At 34.7% G+C, this 11,641-nt stretch overlaps 2 protein-coding genes across 2 annotated transcripts; one reads left to right on the top strand and one right to left on the bottom strand.

The window, feature by feature from the left end:
- Window positions 1-2,447: 2,447 nt before the first annotated feature.
- si:ch211-153b23.4 (uncharacterized protein LOC335392 homolog) lies at window positions 2,448-7,481 on the bottom strand. The gene is made up of 9 exons (XM_046850457.1): window positions 7,403-7,481; window positions 6,780-6,893; window positions 4,709-6,391; window positions 4,521-4,620; window positions 3,857-4,005; window positions 3,636-3,748; window positions 3,329-3,418; window positions 3,125-3,247; window positions 2,448-2,836 (listed from the first exon to the last, which is right to left on the bottom strand). The coding sequence occupies exons 1-9, from the start codon at window positions 7,467-7,469 to the stop codon at window positions 2,621-2,623; spliced, it is 2,655 nt and encodes an 884-aa protein (XP_046706413.1). The 5' UTR covers window positions 7,470-7,481; the 3' UTR covers window positions 2,448-2,620.
- An 892-nt stretch (window positions 7,482-8,373) lies between these two features.
- On the top strand, window positions 8,374-10,290 carry si:ch211-153b23.5 (uncharacterized protein LOC321177 homolog). Its single transcript, XM_046850458.1, has 5 exons — window positions 8,374-8,511; window positions 9,058-9,170; window positions 9,313-9,484; window positions 9,616-9,817; window positions 9,897-10,290. The coding sequence occupies exons 2-5, from the start codon at window positions 9,063-9,065 to the stop codon at window positions 10,087-10,089; spliced, it is 675 nt and encodes a 224-aa protein (XP_046706414.1). The 5' UTR covers window positions 8,374-8,511; window positions 9,058-9,062; the 3' UTR covers window positions 10,090-10,290.
- Window positions 10,291-11,641: the final 1,351 nt, after the last annotated feature.

Below are 11,641 nucleotides of genomic sequence, written 5' to 3'. Positions count from 1 at the left end.
TCAACTTCATGGTCTTATTGCAGCTAAGGGTAGATGTTAAATTCTGAGAAGCTGCATTTCCTTTTTCCTTTTTATTTCAAGGGGCCATGCATTTACTATAAAGAAGTTTAAAATAAAAATGATTAACAGTACTTCCTTTTCACCCATGGGTTGTGTCCAAGTCCAAGGTCTGAATAAGGAAACGAAAAAGACTAAGCTAATTATAACCTATAAACAAAAAAAACAAGCTTTGGTGAACGTGATTCACCTTTGCCTTCAAGTACTGTTTCCTTTTTCTTATAATGAAACTATGAGATCACTTGAATGTGTCTTGTCAATGCAATCCCTAAACTCCATTTCCAAGAATAATATAGTGGCCTAGAAACAAAAACAACACACACACACACACACACACACACACACACACACACACACACACACACACACACACACAGACACACACACACACACACACACACACACGCACACACACACACCTGTTACAATCTCACAAACTCACACAGACTATCATTCTCAGTATTTTTGCAGTCAGAACTCAATTCATCTTGTACATCTGACTTTTACCAAGACTGTCTATGCTTGTTGCCTTGGTTTTCAACTGTTTGCATACATCTCTTTTTTCCTTAGCAAATATTTTCAAATATGGCTCCCGTATTAAAGCTTTTTTTCTTTATTTACCTTGAGCTTGCAGAATTTGGATTTGTTTGGATTGTTGTCATTAGAAAGTTTGAAATGCAACTTTATCTGTCTCAATAACTTTCTGACAATGGGTCTGTTGAAGTTACTATGGAACCCTTGTTAGATAATATTACAAAATAGGAGCTGTTAAATGACCTATAACATATTAAAACACCAGTACTAGTAGTATTTTCCCATTGTGGGCACCTAGGGGACTTTCCTGACATTGAAAACAATTACTTATTCACACCTTTTCACGCAAGAAAAATTTGTCTTAAAATACAAAACAAAACAAAACACAAATCTAATGCAATAGAAATATTTATTTAAGACAATCATTTGTAAACTGCTAAACCTATTCAAGTGTGTTTATTTTTGATTGTATTGATTGATTGTATTAGATTGTTGTTGTAGTTGTAGAAATGGGAATTTTAAGTAATATCTTGAAACTGTCGTGAGAGTTCCTAGAGTCATCTCACACTATCATTATTCGAATGATGATCTATTTTTGTATGTTTGCTGTGTTCTATAAATAGCATTAAGAGATGATTATACACAAGAAAAGTCTTACATTATTAATATGATTCATTCATCTTGTAATTTATTTGCATACATCACAGAATCAGTGAAACAATTGTTTCTTTTATATAGTATGCCACCTTTTCTGAGGAACTATTATTTTTAGCCATTAATTAAAGATCTGGTATTTCTCTACAAATAACTGACCAAAAAAAAAAAAAAGTTATTTTATAATAGATAAGATCACAAAGCCACACAAATCCAGATCGCTAATGACCATCTAATAGGTTACATTTGCATGACATGAAGAAGATCCTTTGGAAAGAACCATAAACAAATCCTGGTTTACATTGAATAATGTGATTATAAACCATTCCAGAATATATTTGTAGACAAGTAAAGGCAAAAAGTCCACTTTCAGAAGTTGTCCAGTATAAGCTTATTGTGAAATGGATGCTAGGATATTTTAAGAGCACTCTTTATGATTACAGAAGCAGTTCTTAGGTAGTATATAGTGTATAGATAAACGGGGGATTTCTGTAATTGAGGAGAATAAAAATAAATAATCTATCTGCTTTGGCCAATATGCATAATCCATTAGCAAAAATCATTGATATTTGCATAATAAGTAATAAGTTAGGTAATGCTTTATTGACTTGTAAATAGAAATGTAAACAATTGCTAGAGTTTTATTACTGTAGCTATTGTTATAGTTGTACTTGCTGGAATGTAACATTATATAGTACATCATTCAAAGCAGAAATTCACCTAAAATCTTCACCCAGATAAAACTTTATAATTCTTTACTACTAACTACTAATGTAATGTTTTATTGTAGCTGTAATATCACACAGGATAGAATGACAGTAAATCTGTCCTACTGTGATCTGCATTTAATCAGTAGCATAAATAAATACAAATATTTCATTTATATATTAAAAGTACAATAATAAATGCAAATGAGTGAAAAAGACAAATTACAAGGGCCAAATATAAAATAATATACTGAAATTATAATCTATATACAAGAATAAATGGCTACTTTTTTCAATAAAATCTCTCAAGGCTTTGCATAAAACTACAGAATAACCCAGAGCTCTGATTGTATTTTGGCAGTTGTGCTTGTGACTAATGTAATGCCTTGTGTGCAAAAGGAATTTTGTACAGTTGCATATATTGTGTGATATTTTCTTTATATTGTTTTATATTATTAATAATAAAAAACATATAAACAATAAACATTATATATATTAGTGATAATATTGTGTCATTTTACTTGATTACTTTCCATCCCATACTTTTATTCTCATTTCATTTTCTGTTGTTGTATAAACAATGTATTGTATAATGGTACAATTAATTATGTATTATTTACAGGTTTACTATTAACACATTTAAAGCTGTCAATAGACAGAGTCCAGCTTTATAATTCATCTTCGTCATCGTTGATGCTGTGTTGGCTGAGGTCTAGTGAACTCAACGAGTCTGCAGGGGTTGGCTGACTTAAACCTGAATCTGTTTCAAAACCTGTTTGAGATTCTGTGCTGTCCCCATGAGGTTCAGTGATGTCTGTCTCATAGGCATCATTCAAGTGGCCATGCTGATGTTTTTTCTGAATTTCCTCAAATAGCTGCAGAACCTAAAAAAAAGAAATACCATGTTCAGTCTGATTATGTAATTTCTTCAAACTGTTTAAAGCACAGGTAGTTTTGTCTGTTTATGTTAGGTATATATTTTAATGTGTTGCCTTATAAACAATTGTAACCATAATAACATACAGTTACAATTAAATGTATCCATTTGGTTGGCTTTTCACTGCAAGAAATTCTCTGCCTCATGTGCCATTCATTACAATTGAGTAATGCACACCAAGCCATGGATTATCTTTTATTTACATTATCTGCAGAAGAGTGCATAAAAGTGTTACCTTTGACTTAGGAATAAGGCCGACTCTAAAAAAGCCAATTTGGCCACTCTCGATTTTGGTGCAGTCCACTACAGTGGAAGCAATATTCTCTGGTGAAGGCCCATCACATAACACACCATCAACCTATGTACAGAAATAGTATTCCTTGTGGTTATACTGTATATATGACATAAACACTTCTTCTTTAAAAACACTAAGATGTACCTTGTCACCCAACTTTGCATACACCTGGTTATGATGGGTGGTGTCTGCTTCACCTGTTGGATTTGCTGATGTAACAGCAATTGGGCCCACCTACAGGGCAAATTGTAAAAGGCATTTAATATATATTTTACGACATCAATTAAACTGGTCTCTTTATTAAACTAATTTTTACTGAATATTTGAAATGATAACACAACTCCATTATTTAGGGATTGGAATTTCAAAGTATTAGAGAGATTATAATATTTATGAGGCAAAATAGCTAATTCAAGCAAAATAGAAAATATAAAAAAATAAAATGACCTACCAAGCTAATTAGATGGTTTACAACAGTGCAGTCTGGGTTTCTGATGGCTATGCTTTGTGGTGTGCCGATATATTTTGATGAATCATTCAAACCAAAAAATTCCATCCATGGTGCTAAGGAACAAAGCAACATTGCATTTTGGCCCGTGTGTGATAATGCACGAAGGGTGTTAGTCTGTAATAGAATGTGCTGACATCTCTGAAGAATGTAAAGTAACAAACCCCTAGGAACGACCAGGCTGATGGATGAAGGCCAAGCTACCTCCATGAAGTCCCAGAGCAGTGGATTGATCTGTTTTTTAACTGGTTCCAACTGTTTAATAGAAGAGAGCCATAATGACATTGGACGCTCTTGAGCCTGTTTCTTCACCCTGCATATACAAATAAACATAAATAAAAAAAAATTTACATAGATTTGCATAAAGCTATTCAACCATTGTTACAGATTTAAATATGTCTTTATCATTATTTATATAATGTAGATTAGAAATAAAACCCTATGGGGTGCTTTGTTGTAGGAAAATAATTACAAAAGGTGTGCTGTGATGTGGGCTGATGTAAACGTTATTATTATTACTCTGAAATGAATGATTACAATTTTCAATTTATTCATAAATATCTATTACTAACTTGAATACATATTTTAAAGAATCTATTTGATTACTATTTAATGAATTTAATTTAATTATTAGTTGAACAGAGCCTTCTGAATTAGCTGTTAAGTGATAGCTTGTAAGAACAAACTCATATAAATTTATAGTAAGAACCTGAATTACTTGTAAGGGCATACAAATTTACATACATAGCAAATGTATCAACAACTTGTAACCAATCAGATTGGAAAATTCAATAATAATTTGGAATAGGCATTAAAATTGGATCTTACTTATAAGCCTTCTCAACAGCCTCCGGTCGATTGCAAGCTGCCACAAGCACATACACTGTGTCGGTGGGCACTCCGCATATTCCTCCATTCTTCATGATGTCTAAGAATATATATTTTAAAAGTCTTTCAAATTAAACCTGCACCCTAATTTAATCGAAATTCTTTGTTTAACGAGATTAACGTCTCACCTGCAATCTGCTTCACTGATGAAACCTTCTTGGAGGATAGGTGTGGACAGCTGTCCCTGCCTCCACCAAATCCTTTCAACTTGATCAGAGGACCACCAATAGGAAGGTGCAGAAACTCAAAAGTACAGTTCAGTATACTGGCCAAGAAAAAGTAGAAACTAACCAGACCAAAGATAATAGTCACACCAATGTCATAGCCATATGGCAGCACTCCTAATGCGTCAAGCAGAAAACTAATGATAATTAGCTCAAAGGTGACAGCATAGACAAACCATGCTACATTAAGAAACAGGGCTCCAATAGCCACAAGTACATTAAAAACCATGAAGCTGATGATTCCAACTGCTAGGTGGAACCCACGGACATCACCATAGAGACCACCAAAACGTGTCAGGCCCCATACTGTCCACATAATGCCATAGAATATAAAGGTGGTACTTTCTAGTGTTTTACCTCGAGCAAAGGCAACAGAACCACATAGCAACTGCAGGACACCACCTGAAACTACAGCCCATGGCAAAATTAGAACTGCTAAGGGGTCCTGATTAGCTACACTAGCAGTAATAGCAAAAGCTGCCAGCACACTACAACCATGGCCCAACACCTCAGCATCTGCATATTTTGAGTATCCTAAATAGGGAGCATGCAGGTCTTTGTCTTGAGTCCGAAGCATAAATTTATTGCTGCGAGCCAGATGATTCTTGAGGAGGCTTTCACCTGTGGGGATCTTTTTTTGAGAAACCTGGTTATAGAGAGTTACCAGAAGCATGAGGGCAGATGCCACAAATATAGCTGCTTGGACACCTTGTGTGCCACCTTGATAGAAGCCTTGGGGTTGTGCAGCAATTGCTATAGCATAAGCCATGAAGAAGAGCAGGTATAGGCCATCAACCAAACTTCTGGTGCAACTAAACAAAGCCAGGACAAAAAAGAGCACTGCAAAAACAGTGGGGAAAGGTACTGGTGAATACGGCATTTGGTTTGTTAAGTCCCTCACAAGCACACTATACCCTTCAGAAAACTTCAGTATAGCTGTAAAGCCAGAGAAGGTTGCTACCAAGGTGTCCATGGCTCTGTAGGATAGGACAGTCACACCTAGCTGGAACACACCAGCTGTCCAAAGCCATGGGACATGGCCAGAGAACAGGCTAGGCACCACACTAAGCAGTGGACAAGCTAGCACACAGGCTGACAACAGGTTCATGACCAAACCCACAGCAATTACATTGTTATGTTCTTGACCCTTTGCTGACTGCTGACTGTTTTTATGCAGCAAATTTGTCCCTGGTAGATTAATCTTACCATGTGAGATGTAGAAAAGCAGACGCCCACTGCCAAAATAGGCACATACAAAACAGACCAAGAGGTAACAGGCAGCAGTGGCTGACTGACCAAAGCTTGTATTCCCCAAACCAGCGATTTCATGTGCACATGCCAAACAAATGGTGAGTGAAATAATGCTGAGGAAGACCTTCTTATGTAGAACAGAAATTAAACTGATGATTAGCAATGCCAAAGCAAAAGCTGCGAGACCTGGTACCATGGCATTTTTCAGCCCATTTCCTTTACTGATTATACCTTCCCCTGCAAGTATATGAACAAGTCCTGATCCACACCACAGAGCTGACACAGTCAGACACAGTGTGGTATAGAGAAAGCTGTGGGACAAACTTCGACACAATCCTAAAACACAAGACAAGAGAAGTACTGTTTAGAACTCAGAATAGCAGATATTTTATAAAAGTATGATGTACACAGTGTTTACAAGTAATGTAGGTACAAGTAAAGGACAGAATAAACTATTGAAAGATTTTAATAAGCAATATCAAAAGAGTCGGTTTTTGGTTTATATATAATTTCATATTTAATTTGACAAAAACATATAGATGAATACATTAAATTTAAAATATATACAGTAAATATGTTAATAAATATGTACAGTAAATATGATATAGCTTTCAATGTATCATATAAAATGATACTGATTTTGATTCATGTACAATATAATGTATCTTAATTTTTAAATAATACATCGTTCCTAATATTTTTACAAGTACCTTCATGCACCCACCTGCATAGGCCACCAAAGCAGCAATAATGATCAGCTCAATCCCCAGAGCAGTAGATGGAATTAAGGCCTTATCAGGCGTGCTGGCATAGTCATTAACCAGAAGCAGCAAAGAGCCTTGATTGGAAAAAAATTAGCAATGACCCATCAGATGTCTCCTAAATTTTTTTCCTTCTATAACTTTTTGCATTCAAGAATGACTATTGTAAACTTTATGGCATTTCAGGTTGGTTAAAATCTTAACTTGGAATCAATATTCAAAACTTAAAAATAAAAAAAAGAAGCTCATATAACCAGTCAGAAATCAGCAGTCAGTTAAAGCTTTTAAGAAACAGAGAAAACAGACAAAATCTGTTTGGATTTAGGCTATATATAAAACACATTTTTATGATTTGTGCCCTTTAATGGCAATATTGTTTTAGACTAATAAAACTACCAGCACCAATGCTAATCAGGGAAAATATATGTATTTATTTATGTATTTATTGATTGATCACACATTTTTAATAACTGAGGAACTATTACAGCAACTTATAAAATAAAGCCTAGAGCACACAACCTTTTTATATATACATATATAAAAAACACTGCTTCCGAATTATTGAGGAAAAAAAGGTGAAACATACCACCAGATATGCCCAAAATACCGATGGAGTAATGCAGTGATTCGGAATCAGATGAAAATTCTGCCATTATTACAGGAGCTGCTCATCCGTGAGCGCGCTGTGTCTTATAAGCAGTCCGAAGGGTGACGTCACATCTTTGACCTGCCCACTCGGCTTAGGTTTCCTGAAAGTCCCTAACTGCGTTGTAGTAAAGTGGGATGAGAAAAAACGTATTTTTATTAAAAAGAATAAACCCCATCTAGAGTGCTTTCCGGAGTAGTTTGCGGGAAATCCACCTTACATAAATAAATGAATGAATGAATGAATGAATGATTGGAAGAATGAATGATGAACATTTGGTGCCACCCAGATAAGGATGAGTTTTCCATTTGAGTCTGGTTCCTCTCAAGCTTTCTTTCTTATACAATCTCAATTTCCTTTCCACCGTGGACACTGTCTTGACACTGGCTTACTTATTAGTGATACACTTATAGACACTATACTTAAAATCAGTGAAAGGATCTCATGTCACGTACAATAACGTGCATATTATATTACATATATTACATATTACTCTTATACATATGTAATTTACGTATTATTTAATTGCATATAAAATGATAACGTAACTCAGTGGGCGATTCATTTATGCAAATTATCATAGGCGGAAACGGGCATTTATTTTAATAAAACACACTGCCAAAAGGAAAAAAAAAAATAAAAATGAAAAAGATTTTTTTCTTTCTTTGCTGCCTGGTACCGGTGAGGGTGGCGCTTATTTGAGAATTATATTTACTTTTAGCAGGAGGAAATGATGTAGACGGAAGAACAGAGGTTAAACAAAGGCTTCTGTTGTACTTTGCACTCGTATGCTGTCTGCTTTATTAAAATGCAACCCAAAACCATCACGGAAAAAATATTGAAGTGCTTGACTCAGCATGATCTCACTGTGTAAACGTGCCTGTTCATCCTGCCTGGCAGCCACAATCGAGACCTCCTAAAAAGGCGTGGCTTCACCTGTGGGCAGGGCCACACTGAGCCTATATAAAAGAGTTGCGCACGTCTAAGGTTTGTCGTGGTACCGAGACAAAGCGTCAGTTCAGTCTTGAAATTCATCTCCTTATTACAAGGTAAGGCAAGGAAACATATCAATAACGAGATTTTATATATTATGAGCATTTAAATGTAATTACAACTTAATAACATAAAGCTCTTTAAAAAGTTTTTTGTTCTAATGATTGCTACAAATCTTTAGCAAGTGTCAAGAATGGTTTCATGTGTCCCTGATGGATACCTTTATTCCTGGATAACTTGATCTGTAATCCTGCACATCTTTTACTGTATGGCTTTCTCTTGCATGTTTGTTGCCTGGAGACAGAAGTAATTATAGTTTACTTGGAACAAACTCCCCAAGGGTTTCCTGGTGTGTCTGAATTTTTAATACAGCACAATGCTGTGTCATAGACACCCGTTGTTCACCTTTATTACTTATTTAGTTGCTTTGTTTATTCTGTGTGGATTATTGTAGATTATTATGGAGACAATCCTGATATAGGACATAAGTAACAAATTTGCATCATATTAGGATCATAAACCAGCATATTCCATACTCTTTTTTTTTATTTTATGGATCAGCATCAGATGAGCCAAATTTCGATCTTATATGTGTTTTTCAGGTGCAATGGCAAAGCGTGTAGCAGTGATCCTTGCTGGCTGTGGAGTTTATGATGGAACTGAGGTCCATGAGGCTTCTGCTGTACTGGTACATCTTAGTCGGGCTGGTGCCAAGGTAACACACCCAACCTCAAAAACATATTAAGTATTTCATATATAGTATGACTCATTTTAGTTCATTTACTAGGACATGTGCAGCTTTAAGTTTTTTATTAGCCATAATTAATAAGAGTTTAATAGATAAATTATCTTTCTAGGTCCAGATGTTTGCACCTAATGCTGAGATGATGCATGTTGTAAACCACTGCGAAGGAAAACCTGTGGCAGACAAACGCAATGTGATGCAGGAGAGTGCTCGCATTGCTCGAGGAGAAATCACTGACCTGGAAAAGCTTGATGTGTCTAATCATGATGCTATCATCATTCCAGGTCCGTCTTAGTAATATCGCAGTAGCCACAGAAAAACGTAGCATACCAGTCCTAAATATACTTAATTAATAGCTGGCATCTTAATTTTTTAAGAAAATTTAGTTCATGGTTGTCCTAACTGTTCTGTTTAGGAGGCTTTGGAGCAGCTAAGAATCTCAGTGACTGGGCCACAGAGGGAAAGGCTTTTTCAGTGAAGCCCCTGGTCGAGAAGGTCATCAAAAGTTTTCACCAGGCTGGAAAACCTCTGGGCATGTGCTGCATTTCTCCAGTACTTGCAGCCAAAGCTATTCCTGGCTGTGAACTTACTGTCGGCCATGACAAAGAGTGTGAGAAGTAAGTATAATACACACTAACTGACATAATAATTGGACATATGTAATCTGCAATAATAATGTTTTTGTTACTTTTGCAGATGGCCATATGCTGGTACAGCTAAGACACTGGTGGAGCTGGGCTCTAAGCATGTAAATAAGCATGTGGGAGAAGTGCATGTAGATAAGAAAAATAAACTAGTGACTACTTGTGCTTTCATGTGCAATGCCCCGTTACATGAGGTATATGATGGAGTGGGAGTAATGGTAACAGAAGTTCTTAAACTTGCCTGATTTGGCGTTTTAAAACTCTAATTTAACATTCAATTACACATTTAAGGACCCACTTTATTCACGGTGAACATAGTATTCATTGTGGTTTTTTATTAGCTGAAAAATGGTTTCAAACAATAATAACTGAATGATGTGCTTACAATTTGGATATGTGCATTTAATAAAACATTCAAATAAAGCCTATGTTTGTGTGATATTAAATATCAGTGTCCTTTTTCACTTCCAGTTGCATATGTAGTATAATATGACTTAAATTCAATCATTTAATAAGACAAACATTTTAGATATAATTAAAATAAAATGTTACAATATTTTTTATTATTTTTAATATTTAAAAAATATTTTATATTATTATATTTTTATTAATATTTATTCACTTAATGAATACGTGAATGACAGGTGCCACCAAAATGAGGATAAGGTTAATTTTTCAGTCTACTTCATACCATCTCACAGAGTTTTTCGTTGCCGTTTTCTCCACTGGCTTGCTCATTAGGGACAGACTTATAGATACTAAACTTATAGGCAATAACATATAAATTTAAACTTTATACCTATTTATCTCTGTAAAGCTGCTTTGGGACAATGTTTATTGTTAAAAAGTGCTATACATAAAAAGAGAATTGTCGAATGAATGACATAAACAAACCCTGTGCTGTTTATGTTTATTCACGCAAACAGTTATCATTTAAACAGCATTATGGGGATTGGTACATTATTCAGTCATTTAGTAGGGTAAAGTTTTTGGACAATATATTAAGTCATTTAAATCATATGTACATTGTTATCAAAAAATTTAATAGAAGGTGCTGTTCTGAGAAAATGGGTAACGGTGTCTGCCATACAGTACAAGTTATAAATGTAAATGTAAAATTAATAATTGAAATAATGCTTTGATCATTTGCTCTATATTCCATGTTGGCTTATTACTCTTTTTCTCAGAGATCTGCCTTAAAAATAATAATAATGAACAGTACATCATGCTTTTTAGCTAATTATAGTTACATTAAATGTGTTAAATATGTAGCTATGAGCAATTGTTGCCTCACTACCCTTTTCTCTGTCATGCAACTGAGAAAGAGCAATGTCCATATCCTGTATTTCATCTCACGTTGAAAAATCTACTAATTAGCTAAAAGATTTACTAAAGCACTTACAGTAAAAGCAAGAATAATCTGATAATATAGAAATAAGTAAATTAATATAAACATGTAATACTGAATTACAGCTGCCACTACTACAAAACACTACAGGCATTTATTTGCCTGGTTAACTGTATGTGTATGTGTGCAGAGGTGGGAAGTAATGGAGTACAAATACTTCGTTACTGTACTTAAGTAGATTTTTCTGGTATCAATACTTTACTCCACTATTTATTTTTCAGACAACTTTTTACTTTTACTCATTACATTTTTACACAACTATCTGTACTTTTTACTTCTTACATTATTGAAACCGGCTCGTTACTTTAGTTTTAATCCATTGATTTGGTGAAATATTATTTTTTTATTTTCACTGCGCACCGATTTTAGCAGAACAACCGATTTCCTGT

This window comes from Silurus meridionalis, chromosome 5 (genome assembly GCF_014805685.1).
Source record: "Silurus meridionalis isolate SWU-2019-XX chromosome 5, ASM1480568v1, whole genome shotgun sequence".
NCBI classification, from domain to species: domain Eukaryota; kingdom Metazoa; phylum Chordata; class Actinopteri; order Siluriformes; family Siluridae; genus Silurus; species Silurus meridionalis.
Note: the sequence above shows the minus strand (reverse complement) of the source record. Positions and strands in the feature narration are given on the sequence as shown.